Source organism: Mastigoproctus giganteus, chromosome 10 (assembly GCF_048544385.1).
Source record: "Mastigoproctus giganteus isolate SK-2022 chromosome 10, ASM4854438v1, whole genome shotgun sequence".
Taxonomy (NCBI): Eukaryota; Metazoa; Arthropoda; class Arachnida; order Uropygi; family Thelyphonidae; genus Mastigoproctus; species Mastigoproctus giganteus.
The window spans coordinates 69,214,901-69,239,087 of record NC_143584.1 but is presented as its reverse complement, the minus strand read 5'-3'; the positions used below and the strand labels follow the sequence as shown (position 1 = coordinate 69,239,087).

At 37.0% G+C, this 24,187-nt stretch overlaps 1 protein-coding gene across 1 annotated transcript in view; it reads left to right on the top strand.

The window, feature by feature from the left end:
• Positions 1–24,187, top strand: part of LOC150079073 (retinoblastoma-like protein 1) — a 753,431-nt gene that overhangs the window by 501,063 nt on the left and 228,181 nt on the right. The window contains exons 15-16 of the mRNA XM_090383691.1: positions 10,167–10,284; positions 22,149–22,385. Of these exons, the coding sequence (XP_090239817.1) occupies positions 10,167–10,284; positions 22,149–22,385 (355 nt within the window). The remainder of the gene's footprint in view (positions 1–10,166; positions 10,285–22,148; positions 22,386–24,187) is intronic.

Sequence of the window (24,187 nt, the reverse complement as noted above, 5' to 3'; positions counted from 1 at the left end):
CCGCCACTGAAAATATGGTGCCAATTTAACTCCGGAAGCGAGAATGAAAACTGCTGATGGATTGATTCAAAATTTATCTAGTACAACAAAATGTGTTTACGTAGCTAACTAAGGAACAAGAAGCTGCAGTAGATGACAAGTTTTGTTATTTCTCATATAATTGCAAAAAGCAACGAGACTTTTTCTGATGGAGACTGTATTAAGGAATGTATGACTGAAGCTTGTGAATTATGTCCTGACATTAAACACAAATTTGAGAATATATAATTTTTTTTCGGCGAACCGTAGTAAGAAGAATTGAATGTATCGATACAAATTTGAATGAGCAATTATTATCAGTATTAGAATCCATAGCATGGTACTCGATAGCCCTCAATGAAAGTAACGGCCAAAAGAATACTGCACAATTATTAATTTTCATACGTGGATGTACTTCTAATTTTGAAATTATTGAAGAGCTTTCAATGGTATCTTTTAAAGACCAAACAATGGGAGTTGATATATATTTGGAAAATGCTTAACAAGATATAATTTACAATGGAACAAAATGGTAAGTGTAACAACTGACAGAGCACCAAGTTTGACAGGTAAAAATGTCGGAGCGTTAAAGAAAATTCAGGATAAAATTTGAGAAAATTGTCCCGATTATAATTTAATTACAATTCATTGTATTATACATCGACAAGTATTATGTAAAAATGTGTTAAAAGTTGTGATACAAGATGTGAACATGTCACATCTTGTATTATTAAACTAGTAAATTTATACGATCGCCTGAAACACAGACAATTCGTTAATTTTCTTCAAGATATTGAATCTGAGTACACAGATATTCCTCATCATAGCCAAATTCGATGGCTTTAGCTTAGGAAAAGTTCTTTGGCGAGTATGGGATCTTAAAGATGACATCGCTCTATTTTTAAAACTGAAAAATGTTATGAACTTTCCCGAATTAACTGATAATAACTGGATTTGTGATTTTGCATTTACCCTGGACGTCGTGACACTTAAATACTTACAACACCGTGTTACAAGGGAAAAATTTATACACCCATGATATGGTAAAAAGTTTTAATGGATTTCAATTAAAACTCCAGTTGTTCCTTCGACATTTATTAATTAACAAGGTAGACCACTTTCCAACCATGAAGTTGCTGAAGATTCCAGCAAATAAATTTTAAAAATATTGTGAAATTATCAATGCTTTGAATGATGACTTTTCACAAAGATTTGGCGACTTTCGAAAAATTGAGACAAGTTTGGCAATAGTGTGCGATCCATTTTCAATAGAAATTGATAGTGCGCCGAGTGAACTACAGCTTCAGATTATAGATCTGCAGTGTGATACCGATTTAAGGGAATTGCACCATCATGAGGAAATCTGTAAATTTTACAATACTCTTAGTTCGGACAAATTCGATGAACTTAAAGATTTTGCCCGAAAAATGTTGGTTATTTTTGGATCAACCTACATATGTGAACAAACATTTTCCATCATGAATCTAAATAAAAATTCTTTACGATCAAGCATCACGGATGAACATTTACAAGCAGTTTTAAGAATATCAACTACAAAATTAACACCCGAAATTAAAAAAATGCTGAAAGATGTAAAACAGTTCCATTCATCTCATTAAATTCTTGGTTGTTAGAGAATAATTTTTTTGTTATATTTCTTCTTCATGATAACATATAATATATATCTAAAAATACTATTTTACGTGCGGCACTTTCTTTTTGAATTCCTATTGTGGCCCTTCAGCCCAAAAGTTTGCCCAGGCCTGATATAGCAGAACAAAACCGAACATAATATAATCTGCCAAAAAAGGTCTTGGCAGTTCCGAATAATAACAAGCTAACTTATGCTCAAATAGCCACACAACATGTTTCAGTTGCTACGTAAACATAGGTAACTATACCACCAAGCAATTCTCTAGCTGAATGGGGCAAGGTCAGTATTGTCCCCAGTCCATCACACCAAACGAAAAGAAAACAAAGCAAAGCTATAAATACGCCGATCACAATAAAATCAGATGCCATTCAACAAGAGAATACTACAGTATCTACTACTCCTGACTCAAATTAGATAGATTACGTGGAGTCAGAATATAATTTATATCAAGATAAACAGGTTTTATTATTGTTCACCGATGAGGAGATGGATACAGGGAAACCATATTTCCCAAAGAATGCGAAAGGTGAATTTGAGCGATGTAAACCTTTTGTCCCTTGAAAACAAATCGAGGGCTCCACCAAACCCAAATGATACTTACTTTCTTACAGTGGACTGTAGAGGCTATTGTAGTAATTTGACTGACATACTAGACACAATGGGTTGCATTCTGTGTACAGGAAACCAAGATGACACCAAATATAATTTATTTCTCTTCAGAAATACACAATGCATAGGTAAGATCATGTTGCACACAATCCGAATCTTGCACATGGAGCAGTACTACTTATCATCAACTCCCAGATACCCTCAAAATCAATCCGACTAAAAACAAACCTTGAGGCAGATGCTGCATGGGTCAGTGTTAATTTAGACTTATCATAGTCTCATTATACTTTCCACCTAACCACGATATAAGCTAAGTCAAATAATAATAGAAGAATTAGTGATACTACTTCACAAACCTTACTGCATCCTAGGAGACCTCAACAGACACCATCCACTATGGGTAAACATAAACCTGGACAATGGCGGTCAAACTATTGAAAAATCATTGGATCAACACAATCTGATAACTCTCGATAATGGAGTGTGCACTTATGCGCTTCTCCCTACAGGATCTGCCTCAGCAACCATCTATCCTCTATTTGGATGACTATCCACAACAATCCACTGGACTCTGATTGTTACCCTGTGATATGCCACACTAAGACAAGTGTACCCCATCATCTCACTGAATTGCCAAATGGAACTTTTCCAAAGCTGAATGGGTCATGTACAAGCAACTAGCAACACTAGAAGAAAAGCAGGGCCAACAAACACCCATAAACCTGGCAGTAGAATATATATCTAACCAAATACTGCAGACAGTGGACAAAGCGATTCCAAAACAATCCACAAAAATATTGGCCCACTCAAAAGTGTTGTGGAATGATGAATGTAGTGCATCTAAAAAACAGAACAGACCGTGTTCTGGAAGTTCCCAACAACAGCAAACCTCATCCAGTTTAAACAAGCAAAGGCAAAAAGGGGTCAGGCAGACTAGTAAAAGGGAAGCATGGAGGTGTTTTGTTTCCACAATTAAAAGAACGACAAAAACCCAAACAAAATTCAGCGAATTTGCATAAAACACCAGTGCTTCAACTGTCCCATTCTTACTGTCAATGGCTATGATATTACAAAACCAGAGGAGATGGCAAACGCCCTGAAGTAGATCCTTCATGGAAATCCCAGCTACGACATCATACTTGCCACATTTTCAGGCACACAAACCATGAGCTGAAAAACACTTAATTCTGGATCAGCATCCTGTGCTGCATACAATCTCTCATTTCTCTACAACAGAATATTCAAAGAAAACACTTTACCCGATAAATGGCGGCATGCTTATTTTTTGGCATTTCCAAAACCACGAACCTACAAATCTGCAACATTATCAACCTATTGCATTCACCAGCTGTATGAGCTAGGCCATGGAAAAAACTATCACTGCCTGGCTATCCTGGTTGCTAGCTCGGAATTACCTAATAAAGTTCACAACTAATTCTGATAGAAGGGGTACAAAGATCAGTGCTAAGTGCCACTCTCTTTAACATAATGATGTATTCTATGACACATGACCTACAACAAACAGTATCCACTACCTCATACCCCAATGAGTTCAGTATAGCCTTCTGTTTGCCTAATATGCAAATGATAGAAAGACATTTGCAATGTACCATCAACAAATTAGCTGAATAGTCCCAAAACAATGGATTTCGTCTCTCAAACCAAAAAATGATTGGGATACACTTCTGTAGGAAGTGTAACCTACTTCTACACCTGGAACTTTGTCTAGAAAATCAAGTCATACCAGTGGTCCCTAGTGTACAATTTCTTGGTGTGATAGTCAACCAAAAACTCGCCTTCCTTTGAACCTATAAGACGCTCCAGATTACCTATTTAAAAAGCCAAACATCTTAGGAGTTTTGTCAGGCATAACATGGAGAGCTGACCATTACAAACTACTACTACATTTGTGTCGTGCATTAATACTGTCACTTCTGGACTACAGTTCTGTAGTTTATAGCTCTGCTAGATCAAGCACTTGACTTGATTCTGTACACCATGGTGCTTTTTTTCTAGTGCTGAGGGGTATACCGTACATCATTGCTTCAGAGCCTATATGCTGAAGCATATGACAGCTCCTTGATGCTACGCCAACAAATGCTTTTATTAAGCTATGCAGCAAAAGTCAAAGGGCATTCAAACTATCCCACTTGAAAGGTCTCTCTCTCTCCCCTAAATAGGGAAAGCTTTACAGTTCTTATCCGTCTATAAATCTACCAACGGGTTACATCTTTGCTCACTGCAGGCTGACTGGCAAATTGACCTTAATAAGATACAGGCTATTGGCTCTCATACAATCTCATCTTGGACATATGTACCACTGTGTTACCTTTCATTCACAGCCTGGGAAAAACACACCTTGTCCAAACAGAACATCCTGCAGATATGTGGCACACTGGGAGCCAAGCACGGCCAGTACACACCAATCTACACAGATGTTCTAAAACTGACAATGTTGTTACAACGGCACTATTTCCCAACATTATCATATCCAAGAAGCTCCCTACTGAATGTAGCAGCTATACTGCAGAACTCTGTGCTATCCAGGTAGATTTAAATTACACACTCTCAACAACTGTATTATATAGTATCATATATACAGACTCCATTAGTGCTATCCAAGCTATACAACAGAATGCGAAGAATGATAACCCCTTGCTTAGACACATCTGCAACATTCTGACTGAATTAAACCATAAGAAACAAGTTCTCTTTTGTTGGATCCCTGGTCATGCTGAAATTTCTGGAAATGAACACACTGCCCTAGCTGCCAAAACTGCTACTGATCCTATAGACCAGTGGTCTCCAAAGTTGGGTGTGCACACCCCTAGGGGTGCACAAGAAAATCCACAATAAATCAATATTAATCAATTATGAAAACTTCAGTTTTTCGAAATGTAATTGAAAATAAAAATTGTTAAATAAATAAATAAATGTTTTTTTAATACTTCAATATGTGACTGTGCGATCATGCTGTCAGTCTCGCTCATGTCCGAAACGAAGCAGCCACATGCTCCCTTTGGGCTCGGTGAACACCCTTAATCTATCTCTCCAAGGTAAAGGCGATGTTTTAAGGATGTGCGAGAAGGTAACTGCTTTTATAAAAAAATAATAATAATAAAAATACTCACACTGTGCAGAGAGAGATGGTTGAAAAAAGATGTTTCGATCATTATGTGATTTTTCTGTTGAAAATGATTTGAATATATCATTAATAAAAACAACTATACTTGGGCACTACAAAAATTGGAAACAGAATTTTGTTTGGAAATATGTCAAACAAAGAATATAATTGGGTTTTAGGTCCATTTGTTGAAACCGTAAAGATTCAACACCTGCTGATCATTGCCCAATATCGGCAGATTGACATTAGGGAAGATGAAAATTTAGGAGCTGAATTTCATGAAAAACCGTTGCATAATTTCTGGATGGGTTTGAAAAATGAATATCCTGATTTAGGAAGCAGAGCAAGTGATGCAATCCTTCCATTTGGATCAACATACCTATGTGAGGTGACTTTCTCTGCAATGACTATTATTGAAACCACGTTTAGAAATAAACTTAACTTGGAACCACATCTTCGGGTAGATGTTTCCCAAAATATGAAACCAAGATATCCAGCAATAATGAAAAATATTCAAGCATGTTGTTCCCACTAAAAAGTGCTGTTGATTTCATTTTGTTTTGTATTTTTTCATCGAATTAGACTGTGATCTTTTGGGATCTTTTCAAATTATATGTGATTTAGATATAATGCCTTCCATGTAAATTACTAATGTGCAGTGTATGTATGAGGCTGCACCTCTTTGTAAAAGGAACTTTGACTGCTGTGAAATATAGAAACAAAATCCTTGAATCATATGTCAGATTTTATTTCAGTGATGCATTAGATCCCTGATGCCAGTGGAACCAAGACTTACTTCACCCATAATATAATGCTCTGTAGATTGAGGTTAGAATTGAGATAATATATATTTGTGAGATGACTTAGTGTTTTTTTTTTTTTTTTACAAATAGATTTTTTCCATTAGTTCCACTATTCATGATGTGTAATCGTTATGAAGATTTTATATTATATTGTACTTGTGGCAAGGTATAACAAACTCATTATATCATGATCTGCACTGTCCCCCTCCACACACACAACTCAAACTTCTTCCAGTTATAGCTGACAGAATAGCGGCAGCAAGATTATTCACTAGCTGGTCTGGATATGTGCTAGTGTACCAATAACCCCAGGGGCTCACATCTGGTGAGTGTGGGCTTGGCACACCTAGGGTCCTGAGCTGAATATCATCATTCTTCTCTTCCTTGGTGATTCCCTTCTACTTCTGACTCTTGTTTTCTCTCTCTCTCTCTCTCTCTCTCTCAAGGTAATTATTTATTTATTTATTTTTTTTTTTTTGGCTGGTGCAGCAAAAGCCTCAGGCTTCCTTGCACCATATGGCTGATGATAATAATGATAATGAAATAATTATTTATAAATTAAAAACAATATTAAACTTATATATTTAATTTTTTATTCCGGGGTGCACGCTAGTCCTTTTAAGTAAAATAAGGATGTGCAACCATAAGTTTGGAGATCACTGCTATAGGCCATTCGTTTACTACGCCTGCATCTGACTACAATTACATTATAAAGAAACAATGTCTTGAACAATGGCAACACATCTGGCAGAGTCGAGGCAATGACAAGTTACTTAGTAAACCATGGAAATCTAGTATATGCGAGAACCAACATGAAGTCATATTAGCCCGATTATGGAGAGGGCACACATAACTGACACATCTTTGTCTGTTCTTGGCTGCTGACCCACCACAGTGCACAAACTGCAATACCCATCTTAGTCTAGCCTATACTCATTGATTGCCCCATTTACAGCAGTGAACAACAAACTCTCTTTGCCTCATTTTCAGCAACAATTTCCTAGCAGATATGCCACATATGGACAGAATCTTTACTTTCTTCCAACAAATCTATAACGCACTTTAAACTTCAACCACAGTCCACATTGATAAAAAAAAAACAGAGCACTGAACTTCTCCATAGTTAGGTGCCTTGCGCCTTAAAGCCCACAACAACAACTTGTGACATCATATACTTGGACTTCAGGAAGGATTTTGATACCACATAAAAGAAAGTGCAAACTCTAACAATGTGGCATTAATGGCAAGTTACTGCTATGGATTAAATTTTTATATATCACCTGGTTTTGGCGCATTATAGCCTTGGTTTCTAATGCACCAATAAAACCCAACAACCAACCAACCAACTGATGGATAAAGGGATGGGTAAGTGGAAGAAGACAGAGTGGTTATTAATGGGCACTGCCGTTTGTGGACTATTAGTGGAGTTTCCCAGGGTTCAGCCCTGAGTCCATTGTTGTTTTCAGTATTTATCAATGATATTGATTAAGGTATAACGGGCTTAATGTCTAAGTATGCATATGATACAAAGGTTGGCAGAGTGGTTAATGACAGTCATCAGGGTGAGCTACTGCATGAAGATGTAGGAAAATGGGGTCGATGGGCTGAGAAATGGCAGTTGAAGTTTAATATTGACAAATGCAAGGTACCGCACATGGATAGCAGTAACCCCAGAGTAACTTATCAACTGTGTAGTACTATACTCGGATAGTGGAGAATGAAAAAGATCTGGTTGTAATTGTGCAATCAGATATAAAATTTTCTGAGCAGTGCAGACGTGCTGCCAGGACAGCTTATGTGGATTTTGTCAGTGATATACAGAAATTTTGCTAGAGGGATAAGGAGGTGATTATCCCTTTGTATAAGGCCATGGTTAGGTTTCTTCTTGATTACTGCATGCAGGTCTGGAGTCCTCACTTCAGAAAGATGTAGATCTGCTGGAACAGGTGCAGAGAAGGGCAGCCAAATTGGTGAAGGGAACAAAAGGGTGCTATTACCTAGAAAGGCTTCATTTCTGCAAATTGTAGAAATGAGGGGGCATAAATTCAAGTTGAGGATGAATGGTTGCAGGATAGATGTGTGGAAGTTTGCTTTCAGCTAGTTGGTTGTTGATTGTTGGAATAAGCTTCCATTTGTTGTAGTGTTAGTGGATGGGATGAATAAATTCAAGGGTAAATAAATACAACTGGACAAATTCTTGGAGGTTATGGATGGATGAACTGTTTTTTTTTTTTTTTTCTGTTGCTTTATAAGTTTGATTTCTTGCATAATTTTCCACCCTTTCTGCTAATTCTATCGAGGGGGAAAAATGCAGCATGAAACTTATTTCACTAATACTCCAACACTATCTTATTAGCGATAAGAAGCTTAGAGCTAAAGCCCATTACTTCTGGAGAAAGGATAATGAAAGACTCATGAATAAGATTTGCATCCTTAGTTAACAAATATATTGATGTTAGAATAGTCTAGGAAAATAAATAGTGTCTAAATATTAAATATCTTAGGTTGCACTCTCCTCTTCTTAATTGGAATGGAAAGGGAACTCAACCCCTGCATATATTGCAAATGCTTTAGACATTGTTTTCTGAATTGTCTGCCTGAGACACACATGGTGCATCCCGAGAAATCAAAACTGAGCTTTAAAGCTAACTGTCAGCTACCTTATAACCAGACGCTCACATTTTCTAAACTGCAAGAAAAGAATCAAACTTCAAGTACAATGCTGCTGACCCTGATGGGATTTAACATCTAAATCATAACCTTGCTTAAACATCTAAATCAGAAATCACTATTCTCACTGTTGAAATTTTTCAGTAGATTTTCTTTCAACATACATTTTCTAGTTCCGTGATTCCTCCTATGTAATTGTAATCCTCAAATCAAGAAAAGAAGGCGCCTCCGTAGCCAGGTGGGAAGGAGCAGCAGCAGTGCATAGCACACGTTTCTTGATTAGACCGGGGTTCGAGGCCGTCACCACCAAATATGGAGGATGTGGAAAGGTCAGGGAATGACCACCGCATATCCCGAAGCAATATGGCCTTAGTTGCTAATGCTCCTAAAAATCAAATAACAAACAAACAAACAGGAAAAGATCATTTTGTTTCCCATAACTACAGACCAATTTCACTTACCAGCTGCCTAAGTAAAACTATAAAAAAAACAATATACCATTATCTCATGTACAGGGTGTCCGAAAAGTCTGGAACCAAAACTGTGCCTTCAGGTGACAGGACAAACTGGTTGACATGATAAATTGCCATGTGCCACTTGTTTCGAGGTCAGAGTTTAGTTTCCACCAGTGACTTGTAGAATTTTTAAAGTCTTCTTCAGTCAGGGCCGAAAATAACCAATGTTGGGTGAAGAAGGCAGAGTTTTATCTGTGAATTATGCTGGGTTTTTCAGCCTTCACAGCATAACAGTTTGCCTGTATTTCTACTGACATGATACTCTTATAATAGTGAGCATACATTCGGCAGGCCCCATCCCCTTGGCTGTTAATACCATTGATTGACTTTTTTAATAAATTCTTTTACCTAACATCATTCTTCTAGTTCCGTGACTTTTTTTGAAATTTTTATTTTTTCTCCTGAAAGCGAACTGTTTTCATATGTGTCCATAAAAAAGATGATTTTATACTAATTTATCTGTATTTATATCATAAGAGTATAATTATTGTAAAAGAAGAAACAGGACTTATAGGTTTTCTAAATAAATTGACGTTTAGAAAAGTTTAATGTTTTGAGTTTTTTTTTTTTTTTATATCAGTTATATTATTAGCATTATAATATCACTGATTAATTATCAATACCACTATCAATATTAATGATACTGGAATAAAAATTCCTGTCTGTTCTGCCTACTTAGCAATTCCTGTTTTGAGAGTAATAGTTCCATATGTATTATGTGACGGTTAAGTCCTTGTAGACAAAAGTAAACCAAAATAAAGTATTTTATTTAGGTCTCACTGCCTGGTCATCTTGGATCTTCAGCAGGAGGAACTCAGCCACTCTCTTCACCTCTTGCTCATCCTGCTTTGCGCAGAGTTACAGGACATGAAAGAAATCTTCCATTACGAGGTGATTGTGGTTTCCATTTGTTATATAATTGCATTCCAATTATTGACAGTAATAAGTATATTCAGGGTGGTCATAAAGTCTCACACCGGTTTTAAATTTTAATCGCTAAAGTTTAACAAATAAGAGATCCATTTAGTAAAAATTATATAAAAGTTCAATCCTAAAAGTTTTTTATATAATAATTTCATCCATTTAAATATGTTTTTTTTTTTTTTTTTTTTTTTATTTGCAGATATTGAATGACCCCAAATGGTAACAATTGAATAAAAAATTAACTGCATGCTTTGGCTTGCAGATTTTAAATCAGTGGCAACTCTAAGAAGGAAGTTCACTACTCATTATAAAAAAGATGCACCCCATAAAAAGTCAATAAGTAGTCGGATGAAAAATTTTAAAGAAACTGGAGCAGTTGACAATTGATAGTGGCCATGTTGAAGTGTGATTATTAAAAACTGCATTAAGAATCTTTAAGAGTAAATTTCATATAATTTTTACAAAATAGTTCCATTATTTGTATATCTTTAGTTATTCAAATTTAAAACCAGTGAAAGACCCCGTATATTAATTAGAAGTACATTACTCAATATTGATAATTTTCTATTCGTCTTTTTTTTTTTTTTATATTATTATTATTATTATTCTGAAATTTTGCTACTGATGTATTTATTTACAGGCATATTTAGTAATGGGCAAGCACAGTTACAATATGACATTAAGAATACCATATTTCAAGAAGAGGTAAAAATTACACTAACATGGGACTGAATATGTTCTTGATAAAGTCCATTAGCATTAGTAGAGACATACGATACAAAAAAGCAAGCTTATACAGCATCAGCAAAAAAAAAATAAAATAAAATAAATAAATAAAACCCTTCTCGTTTCACCCCTCCATTAGCCCAAAATGTTTGTCTAGTTCTGCCTTGAATTTATTTATTCTGTCAATTTCTACGATGACAGATGGAACTTTGTTCCAGCAATCAACCACCCGCTAGCTAAAGGCAAACTTCTACACATCTATTCTACAACTGTCTTTCCTCAGTTTCAGTTTATGTCCTCTCAGGTGATTAATCTGGGCAAGAGGAAGAATCCCATCAGCATTGAGCTTGCTCAACCATTATACACTTATAGCCTTATACACTTCAATCAGATCACTTCACAGCTGCCTAGTCTCCAGACACTCTAATTGAAAAAACTTAATCCTTTCTTCGTAAGAGCAACCCTTTGTTCCATTTACTAATCTTGTTGCCCTTCTCAGTACTCATTCAAACAGTTCTACATCTTTTCTAAAATGAGGCCTCCAGACCTGTATGCCTCAAGGTGTGGCCTGACTATTGCCTTATATAAGGGAGTAATCACCTCCTTTTCCCTGCTAGAAAAATTCCTGTATATCATTGACAAAACACCATGAGCTACTCTTGCAGACCCTCTGCACTGCTCAGAAAACTTCATATCTGACTTCACAATTACCCCCCCAGGTCCTTTTCATTCCCTTAGCCCATCTGCTCAACTTTTCTAGATCCTGTTGCAGTAGCATACTATCTTTACTGTCATCAACAACCCTGGCAAGCAACCTTCATATCATCTGCAAACTTAGACATTAAGCCTGATATGCTATCATCAATATTATTAATAAATACATAAAACAACAGCAGACCCAATACTGAACCCAGGGGGACTCCACGAATAATATTAGTCTATGAAGAACAGTGTCCATTGATTACTACCCTCTGTCTTCTCCCATTCGGCCAGCCCTTTATCCATATCAGCAATTTGCCACCAATGCCAGTCTTCCATGTGAAACAGTATAAAGCCTTCCTAAGATCCAAGTATATGATATCAAAATTATTCTTTGGATCCAGTTCTTTTGTGACATCATAGAATCCAATCAAATTCGTCAGATAAGATTTCCTCTTAAAAAACCCATGCTGTGTCTGAACTATAACTAAAATCTTGTCTAGATGATCCTGCAGTGCTTCTTTAACCAGTGCCTACATTACTTTCCCTGGAACAAAAGTTAAATTAACAGGACTGTAATTACTTGCGTCCCTTTGATCCTCCTTTACGAATTGGGGCCATATTTGCACATCTCCAGTCAATGGGTACCTCCCCTGAGTCCAAGGAAGCTCTCATAATTATGGCTAAGGGCTTGCTTACTTCCTTTGCTTCCTCCTTTAATATAACTGGATAGATCCCATCCACCCCAGGTGTCTTTCTTATGTTTATCTTCAGCAATTTCTCCTCCACTTTGCTCTGAGGTATTTCAAAATCATTTAGCTCACTGCCAGAGTTTAATACGCCTCTGGCATTCCCCTCCCTCAATAACTCCTCATGTGTAAATGTAGATGCAAAATACTCATTCAGTTTGTTAGCTACCTGAGCAGTTGAACCATGGATATCAAGTGGACCAATCTGATTCATCCCCTTCTTTCTGGAGTTTACATAAGTAAAGAAATCTTTACTGTTTTTCTTTGCATCCTTTGCCAAAGATTTCTCGTAATCTGCCTTTGCATGCCTAACCTCCTTTGTGACTTGATAACAGACTAGCTTATATCTGCCATAGGCTTCACTGTCACCTGTTAATTTATATGTATCCCATGCATTTTTCTTCTCTGCCACATATCTCATTACTTCATCTGAAATCCATTTAGGCCTAAACTTGAACAATATTTCTTAGTTGGTATGAGAAGCCTAGTAGCTTCCACGATTAATTCTTTGAATGCTTCCCATTTAGAATTTGCTGTTGGTAACATCATCAGTTGGTCTCACTGTATAGAATTTAAAAACTGTCTCAGATCACCGTAGTCACCTTTTCGAAAGCAAAAATCCTTCCCTTTTCCCTACCCCTGATGGTAGTTACCTCTTTGAGTAAATCCACATCAGCACACTGTGATCACTGCCACCTAGTGGTTCGTATGTGATTCTACTAAAACACTGATTCAAATCGATAAAATGTGTCTTTTAAAATAAAATAAAAATACACATACTGACTGTATAAACTATATAAAATAAAATGGTATATAACAAGAATAAAATGCAATGTGATAAAATATAAAATTAAAATCACTAAAACAGGGGCTTTCGGCAGTAGCAGCCACCTTCATTGGCAATAATGGTTACAGGTTATCTGACAATCTATACAGGGTGTCTCAAAAATATTGGTACAAATGTTTAGGGGAGGTAGGTAACATCTAAAGGAATGTGAATCGCATAGGAACCCATAATTGGAAACGTCACTGGGAAGTAGTAGCATAGGCACAAGAAGCCGAAATGACACGACAGTAATTAGTAGCAAACATTTATTTGACATAATATTAGCAATGGAGTACGAGATGGATGCATTTCATGATGTTACAACAGATGCTCGAAGGTTCCACCATGAGATGCGATGCATGCGTGACACTGACTCAGCATGGATTGGCGGACACAGTCGAACACACCTGGAGTTTCTTTGACAGTAGCAGCAGTGCAGACGAGTCTCGACACGAGATCCATTTCCGTCTCCACAGGCGATTCATACACAATAGATTTGAGGGGCCCCCACAGAAAGAAATCAAGGCTTGATAAATCATGTGAGCGTGGGGGCCAGGCAACGGGTCCACCACGGCCAATCCATCGACGCCTAAAACGCCTGTTCAAATGGTCACGAACATACCTTCCATAATGGGCAGGCGCCCCATCATGTTGAAACAAAATGTTGTGTCTCACATTTTCTCTAACAACATCGTCAAGTAACCCTGTAGAACTTGTTCAAGAATGATCCGATATTTAGCAGGGTTCATGCGGGATGGTAACAGGTATGGACCGACTAAGCAGTCACCGACCATACCTGCCCACATATTTATTGCGAAGTAATGTTGTGCCGCATGGGGGTGCACACCGTGTGGGCCCCTCTGCTAATCCATACACTAGTTGCATGTCTGCCAGCTCACAGTTCTTATATCGATGCATGCTCTTTGTGCGGCGCATACCGCTTGAATGAGTAAACAAGAAATTTTCTCTCTCACGAACTGATGAACAGCACCGTGTACCGACTTACGGTGACGTTTCCAGTTATGGATTCCTATGCGATTCACATTCCTTTAGATGTTACCTACCTCCCCTAAATTTTTTAATTGTGTCCAACATTGAGTTTTAATTATTTTTCATTTTTAATTGTAATGCAAGATTTGCGATTTTTCCTTTTAATTGCTGGAGAGTATCATACGGAAGTGTTGTACATATTATATTGAGGTAAACTTCTCTTATTATTTTACAAACATGGTAAGAATATATCCATATCTTTGACATAACGTGGCCTCTACAATGCCCCCCGCATACACACTACTCGGAATCCCTCCAGTCACTATCTGGCAGAGTAGAGGTAGCAAGATTATACATTAGCTGATCCGGAAGCCTCCTAGAGAGTTACCAATAGGTTCGGTCCAGTGTACTAACTAGCGGCTGGCCTGCGAACACCGCTTTAGAGCTGTACCCTCTAAATGTAAGGAATATTGGATCTCGCCACGACGTTCATCATAACCTCAAAAGTCATCAATCATACTGCATGATGGAAGAGATAGGGAAGGGTTTACCGGAACTTAGCTCTAGAGACTAAACATGGGTTTCCCCAATTCAAGACTCCAATAAGCAAAGTGGTGGTATTTCACCATTTGATGAGAGTCATGTACCTCCTAGTACTGCCTGGTAACATAGAGGGGCAGCGTTCTTCCATGTGGTGTGGGCACCACACCTCGACCCAACGGTCATCAGCCGTTGTTTCCAGATATCTTGGCCACCTCACCGGACCTCACCCCCATGCGACATCTGGTTGTGGGGTTTTTTTGAAGAACCACTTAACGCTGCCTCAATAGCATCAGCAAATATTCTTGTATCCTTTCTATTTCAGTGTATCCCATCGCCGTTGAAGCAGTCTCTTCTGTTATCACACAGATCATGCTGAAAAAAATTCTACACCGTGTTCCTTGCACAATCTCTCCAGTGCCAAATTGATTGACAAGGCTCTCATTATATACTCCCTCCTGTCTTGTCTGGGCAGAATTGAAGACACTTTCAAATTTAATCCCATCTCACGACTTTTTCACCATTGACCTCTACTTGTTAAGTAAATCTGCAGATCCATTATACCTAAGGTCATTAGTGCTAATGTGTACAACTATCACTTTTTGTGCCCTGAAAAGATGATATCTGACCTACAACATCAACTTTCGACCCTGGCCTATATACCCTGGTCCTATTGCACCTATCCTTTTTACATAATATGTTCCCCATATCCCTGACAATAGTCACCAACAATGACTGCTTCCTGTGGGACCAGTGCATTCAGCACTGAGCTCTGGCATTGATTGGGCAGCTGAGAGTTTGATGGGCCCCTCATATTAATTTCTTTGAGGGCATCTACCCTACACCTCAAACTCTCTAGTTGCCCATCAGAATGCTGAGGTGGTGCCTAATTTCTTCACAGTCACACAAAGACATCCTTCTTGGCTGGCTCATGTCCTGTTCTATACAGGTCTGCAAACATTTCACATTTTGCACATTTTTTTAGATTGTGATGCATTGGAGAATCGCCCCTTCAGTTCTCTCGCGAGCCACAGTATTATCGTGACTTTGCTTTTCTGCTCTAGTCATTGCTTCGCTCCTCTGGTCTGGATCATGATTCCATTTAAGTATAATTTAATAAGATTAATAAATTTTACTGATTAATTGATGATACTATACTAATCTATCAGATATCTAATACAGTGCTACTTGTTTCGCTATTTAGTTTTACATTAAACCTTATGCTATAATGTTTGGGATTTATGTTACACTATTCCATATCGTATAACAGTGGTGCGAAGTTACGAATGGTAAGATCTATGGACACTTAAGTATTAACTTTCAAAATCACTATCGAAATTGAAATATACCAAGGAGCTTGAGTTGGACTATAAAGCTACTTATAGAAAATAATTTAGTATAACAATTAAGTCAATAAAATGATAAATATATAGAAAAAATTAGCATTTGCCAGAGCTGCAAAAATCTTGGCCAACACTTTAGTAACCTCGTATCCAGGATCTGAATATGGCTGACATCATATTGAACAGTATAATCTTATCAATTTTCCTCAATGCTCAACATGCTTAAAGCTTTGCAACGTACTAAGCAAACCATTAGCCATAATTATGAGAGCATCCTTGGACTCAGGGGAGGTCCCCACTGACTGGAGATGTTGAAATGTATCTCCAATTCAGAAAGGGGGGATCGAAGGGTGATAGGAATAATTACAGACCAGTTAGTTTAACTTCTATTCCAGGTAAAATAATGGAGTCACTGGTTAAAGATGCATTACAGGATCATCTAGACAAGACTGCAGCAATAATTCAGTCACAGCATGGGTTTGTTAAGGAACAGTCCTGTCTGATAAATTTGATTGGATATTGTGATGTGGTTACAAAGGAACTGGATGCATAAAATAATTTTGATATCATATACTTGGATTTCAGGAAAGCTTTTGACACTTTCACGTGGAAGATTACTGTATAAATTGGAGCAGAATGGTATTAAGGGTAAGTTGCTACAATGGATAAAAGGATGGTTGAGTGGGAGAAGACAGGGTGTTAATCAATGGGTGCTGCTCTTCGTGGAGTCCCACGGAGTGCGGTGTGGGGTCCACAGTTGTTTTGTATATTTTGTCAATGATATTGATGAAGGTATATCAGGCTTAGTGTCGAAGTTTGCAGATGATGCAAAGGTTGGCAGGATTGTTAATGACAGTAATGGCAGTGTGCTATTGCAACAGGATCTAGAAAATTTGGGAAGATGGGCTGAGAAGTGGCAACTGAAGTTTAACGTTGACAAATGCAAAGTACTGTATATGGGTAGAAGTAACCCCAGAGGAACGTACCAACTGTGTGGTACTACACTTAGGGTGGTAGAAAATTAAAAAGACCTGGGAGTAATTGTGCAGTTAGATATGAAGTTTTCTGAACAATGCAGACAGGCTGCAAGAGCAGGTCATGGGGTTTTTTCAATGATATTGTTCTGCGGGCTCTTTCTGTTATAGCGTGTGTGCTTACCCATGTGCTGCTGGTTCAATCTTGCCATCAGTTGAAGCTCTCTGTGAAGTATACAACTGCTGGTCAGAATGCACGCTGATATGCATATCCAGAAAACCTGGGTTTCATATGATAGTCCAGTAGTTTGGATTAGGACAAATCTTGTGCCGTCGAGTCTCACTCAGATTGACACTGAGAGCAAACTCGCAGCATCGAAGATTGCGTTGGGTTTTCACTCAAAACCTTTCTTTACAATTGGATCTTTGAGCGCCACTTAACTATGGTTCATAATCAATGATTTACTCAGTGAGTTATGTGTAGCAGAGAATTGTCACAAGGCAGAATCAATAACTAAACAAGGTTCATTAAACATACTAAATTGTACGATTAATCATTAAAGAACTGGTCATGGTTTGGGTAACACTTGCATAAGACTACTTGGGTTAAAATATTGCTGCTATTGATATAACAAATTAACAGTGTTCTTCATATGGGTTCATACAGCCAATTATTTCTCGTAGCTGACAAATATTACAACACACTTGTGGAACTTGTAAGTTTGTAGGTTATAATTAATATTAAGACATTCATGGTGATAGGTTACAATATCTGTTAAATATGAAATGGTAAATGTAATAACAGACTTATCAAAGTGTGTGTGTGTGTCCATGAAGAAAGATGTCTAAAAATACGAATAATACCGGGGGGGGGGGTAGATTTGACTTTGGGCAATTTCGTACATTTTGTTATTAAGCAACAAGGGTTGACTTACCCGAGTAATTCAGCATCGCTTCTGGAACTGTAGTTACAGGACAGTAGTTCATCTTCGATTCCTTTCTATATCTCCTCAATGGGTTTTCTCCTCTCGACTCCTTTTCTTAAGGGTGTTTTCTCCACTCTCAACAAAAGACTATCATCACTACGGCTCTCCAACTTACTAACTACCAACTCCAACTAACTTCTCACCATTGACTCCGACTAACCACCCTCTTGCTAATTCCCCCTCTTCGCATATTTATATGTCCCCCTTTTCTTGCCAACCCCTCTTGCATTCCTCTGGTTAATTTCATCTGGCAGAACAACATCTGGGGAACTGTCATTTACAGAGACCTGACTCAACCAAAAATCCGATTTATGAAGGTAGTAAAAAGAATTTCATGTTTGTATGCGGTTGCGTCTCTGAACTGGACAAAGGCCAATCGGACATAAAACTTGCCCACTCCGACACAAGGAATCTACGAAATAACAAACACTCTGCTCATGCCTGATTCAAATTACAACAGAAGTATTATTTTCCCAAATGTGACTCCTCTTCTCTACAATTAGCGTCGTGTCTATCCCCCTGTTTTGCCAACAACGTGCCCCGAGGCCTGTCCACTCCGATCGAATAAATAACCTCTGGCCGCTACGTAGCAGGCACCTGGCGGTGGTTTGGTATTTCATGGGTGCGGCCTCTGCTGCACGTGCAAAACCCAAAGTATTACAGCCTCCTCTGGGAAGTGAGTGTTTCTTCAAATACAGGGCAATGGCAAAAGCATGGATGCCTTTTCTCTCCAAGGATGAACCAAGACGGCTAAAAATGAATGCATTTTTAACAATATACAGGAATTTTGCTAGCAGGGAAAAGGAGGTGATTGTCCCTCTGTATAAGGCAATGGTCAGGCCATGCCTTGAGTACTGCTTACAGGTCTGGGGGCCTAATTTTAGGAATGATGCCTGGAGGGGAACACCTTTGTCATTAGATTTGCTTGAACGTGTACAGAGAAGGGCAACAAGATTGGTGAGGCAATGGTCAGGCCATGCCTTGAGTACTGCTTACAGGTCTGGGGGCCTAATTTTAGGAATGATGCCTGGAGGGGAACACCTTTGTCATTAGATTTGCTTGAACGTGTACAGAGAAGGGCAACAAGATTGGTGAGGGGAATGAATGGATCCTCTTATCAAGAGAGAGGCTTACATTCTGCAAATTGCAGCAGCTGGAGACTAGGCACCTGCAAGGCGATCTGATTGAGGTGTATAAGCCCTTGAATAGGTTGAGCACGTTGAATTCTGATGAGATTCTTCCACTTATTCAGATTACTAACCTAAGGGGCCATAAATTCAAATTGAAGAAAGACAGCTGTAAAATAGATGTGCAGAAATTTGCCTTTAGCCAGTGGATGGTTAATTGCTGGAACAAACTTTCATCTGTCGTTGTGCAAGTTGATAAGTTAAATAAATTTAAGGAAGAACTGGACAAACATTTAGAGGGAATGGTTGTGTGAATTTTTTTTTTTTTTTTTTTTTTTGGCCGATGCTACATAAGCTCATACGCTTGCTTTCTTGCATCACATGCCACGATTACTATTACTACCAAAATTATCTTTCTCATCCTGGGGCCAGTTTCATATTAAATGACCAAAATATCATTATGAAATCAGAATATTATTTTCTTCTAGAAAACGTTAAGAGACATGAACAAAAAGATGAAGCAACAAAAAGAAAAATAGGTCCTATCAGCCTATCTGCATTGCTCAGAAAACTTATTGTAAGATTGTACAATTTCCTCTAGGTCTGTTTAAGTGTCCACCACTTCCTGGTTGTGTACAAAGTTTCAAATCATTGCAAATCATTTTCTTGCATAATAACTCCAAAGGAACATATTTTCTAGCATGTCTTTACACTGAAACCCCTTCCGTTATGGTCCCTAGAATATAGGTTGCCTGGAGGGGGACATCTTTGTCATTAGAAAAGTCCATATCTTTTGAACAGACACATTAGCATAAGCAGTGACAAATGAAGCAAGAAAGCAAGCTTATATAGCATCAGAAAAATTAATAAATAAATAAAATGAAATAAAAAACATTTTCCATTTTACCTATCCAATCCCTCCAATAGTTTCTCTATGAAGCTTCTACACTCCAGAAGAGGACAACTAGTTTAAATATTTGTATAAGGCAGTGGTCAGGCCACACCTTGAGTATTGTATACAGTTCTGGAGGCTTCATTTTAGAAAGATTGTAGAGCTCCTGGAATGAATACAGAGAAGGGCAACAAGATTAGTGAAAGGAACAAAGGGTTTCTCTTATGAAGAAAGGCTTAACTTTTGCAAATTACATGTCTGGAGACTAGACACCGGCAAGGTGATCTGTTTGAGGTGTATATGGCCTTGAATGGTTAGAGCAAGCTCAATGCTGATAGGATTCTTTCTCTTCCCCAGATTAAGAACCTGAGGGGATATAAATTCAAATTGAGGAAAGATAGTTGTACAATAGAATGTACGGAAATTTGCCTTTACCGTTTAGGTGGTTGATTTCTGGAAAAAACTTCCATCTGTATCTTCAAACAGGCCTATGGGGCTGGGAAATTCCATACTGCAATAATTAAAGACAAACACCAGCCAAGGAATAAAAAATTTTTACTATAAAAATAATAAAATAATGTGATACACTATCGGAAGACTAAAATATTACAATAAATTACGATAAAATAAACTACGATAAAACGTTAAAAATATACCGAAGCAATAAAATTATCTAAAATAAACTGGATTAAAAGCGATAAAACCTGAAGCTTTCGGAGACTGCTGTCTCCTTCTTCAACAGTATTGTTGAAGAAGGTATAATGGTAAGGGTGCGTTTTTTTTTTTTTTTTTTTTTGCTGATGCTGTATAAGTCTGCTTTCTTGCATCATGCTAATTAATGATTCTCTCTACTGATGCTAATTAACAATTCTCTCTGCTGATTTTACTTAACGATTCTCTCTCACTCACACACATACACACACACAGCATTCTGTTTCTGCTGCATGTCCTTTCTATAGATACTTTCATGTGCACTGTTGTTCTGAATTGATTTTTACAATCCCCCCCCCTCTCTCTCTCTCTGTCTCTCTCTTCCAAACCATTCTGAACTAGTGTCACAATATCATCATTCTTTTACTGTCCAACTTCAAACTCACAGAACCAACTTTTCTTCATTTATTCCTTCCACTTCTGTTTTCTGGAACAACCTCCCTTCAAACATATTTCCTGAAGATTACAATCTACAGAAATTCAAGTCTAATTTCAACAAGTATCTTCTTCAACTTCTCAACCTTCAACCCATTTATGGTACTAAGTACTTTATTTTCTATTACCTTTCTGGTTTGGGGTAAAATCATAAGCAAAAAATATAATCTTTTATGAACAACATAGTATACTGTTGATTTCGAAATTTGAATTTTTTGTGAAGCACATGAAATTGACTTTTTGGCTTCTATGGAATGTATTACAAATGTTCTCCTGAACTTTCCAACCATACAAGACATTTACAGCTTTTCATGCTACCTTTTGGCACAATCAGACTTTTCCATTATTATGCATAAAAGGTGGGAACACTTAATGGATCCATTCTAAGCATGTGATGATAATTATGTTGAACCTAAATTAGTGAGCACAACAAGCAACTGAACTTTTTTATAGAACAGACGCCATGTTGTTTTATGGTCTACTCTCTTGCATCACATTTGAACCAGTGATCTATGAAGTACATGCTATACAAACTTTGTATACTTATTCTTTGAAATGCTGAAAACTTTATCTGTTTTTTCATATTAGAAAAAAAAGTTATGGACTTTTTTAATAATAAAGGTTTCTTTTGGGCATCTTGTATATTCTAGAATTTTTTTCATGTACTTTTGAAATGTGATAAATTAGTAAGATGCTTACTCAGACTTCAATGTGTGATAAATAAAATTCCATAAATGCTGGAAGCCCATTTTATATATGCTTCTTAAATTATGCTTGAATATGTTTTCCCTTCACTGTCTTTCCCTTTAATTATTTGCTTTCATATATTTTAGATGCACACCAGTCACCTGGTGGACCATCAGTTACAGACCGCTTTCCATCACCCTCTACAGGCAGTGCACCATCCTCAGCTAGAAGAAGACTTTTTGCAAATTCATCATCACAACCGCCGTCTAATGCTCTTGCTGTATCAATATCTCAGGCTTCAACTACCATGGCCGAAACTGTTCAAGCTGCGAATAGTAGTCCTTTAATGAGTCCGGGAAGAACATTGTCGATAACAGTGCAGAGTATGATTTTCTCTCTCTCTCTCTCTCTCTCTCTCTCTCTCTGATATTTAAGAGATATTAAAAGAGTGAAGAAATATAAAAAAAACAAGTAAAAAATAAATAAATATATATATACAGTAATATATATATATATACAGTAACTTGGAATGTATCCCCTGTATCGGCGGGGGATACATTCCAAGACCTAACGTGGATGGCTGAAACTGCAAATATAAGCGAACACCTGCTGACCCCATATATAACGTGATTTTCTTGTACATACATAAGTATAATAAAGTTTAACTGATAAATTAAACACACAGTAAGACCTTACCAACATTAAATACTGTAATAATAAAGTACAGCAGACTCAATTTACCAGGATTGAATTAACCGGGATACTTCAAGACTCTAAATTGAAAAAAAAAAAAAAAAAAATCCATCAAGCAGAAATCATAAAATTCAAGTAATAACTAGAATAGGTATAAACCTATTTTAGATGCACACCAGTCACCTGGTGGACCATTTTAATAAGCGACAAGAACCGACGTTATAAGTTGTCATTGGGAGATTAGTGTATTTTTCTTGCAACCCCCCACTGTCTTCACACCTACTGCTCAAAACAAAAAAAGGGACCAAATGTTTTATTTGATTTAGTGTGTGCAACGATTGTTGTGTTCTGTCGCACTGCAAAAGGACAAATTTTGTTTCATTATTTGTCAGAGACATCTTTTTTTTTTTTTTTTTTGTTTGTTTAGAAATAGCGAAAATAATGGGCAAATGCAAGAGTTGTGCTTTCCAATTAAACAAAAACTTGAAATTATTCAAAAGTTTGAAAACGGTGCATCCATTAAATCTCTAAAGAACCATTATAATGTTGGTGACCAAACCATACACGACATTGCGAAAAATAAAGAGTAGCTATTCGATTTAAAATCAACATCATAAAAAATAAAGGGAAGCATCAATATGATGCCGCCTTTTATTTTTTATGATGTCGATTTTACGCGAGTAGTACATGCTAATTTTTTTTTTTTTTTCTTCCCCATGGTTAAAGCATGTGATGATAATTATTCAGTACCCTTTAACCACGGGTACTGAATCAGCGGATATGAGGGCACAAACTGTGTAAATAAATATATATATATATCTATTAGTTCTTTTCTCACGGTAGTATTATTATGAATGCATAGAAATGTCTCGAGCATGTATATATTTGTCATTTTTAGGTCTTTCTGCTGCATTTTTCAGGTATTAACTTTCGTCTTTAGGCCTTCACTGTTTGCGACTTTCTAAGCTTCTATTTTTCGACTTTTCTCTATGCTGACATTTGGTTTTGGTCACTTGCTATTTGCTTACTTAAATTCTTTTATGCCATTATCTTTATTTTATCTTTATATTACAGGTTATTTTTCTATCCTTTTCCTTTTTACATTCTGTGTAACTGGCCCATCCATTATTATACTTATTTTTATTATAAATATTTATGTGTACATCTGCATCCTTTGCTGCTTTGCATGCTTTGATGTATTTGTCATATTCAATTTATTTATTTTTATTTTTATCTCTGTATCTTTTATATATGTGTGTGTGTGTATGATTGAAACTAATGTTGAACCACCAGATCAAGAAATGGAAAAAAGGCATATAAATGAAACCATGTAAATTAACTTTAAACTTAACAAAACTGATTAATGTCGTTGAATAAATGTTAACATTACATCAGATTGTGATATTTGAAACTATAGAATATGAAACATATATATATTTAAAAAATTGGAAAACAGGTTAGTCAATACACATGGAAAGCTGTAAACAAAAGA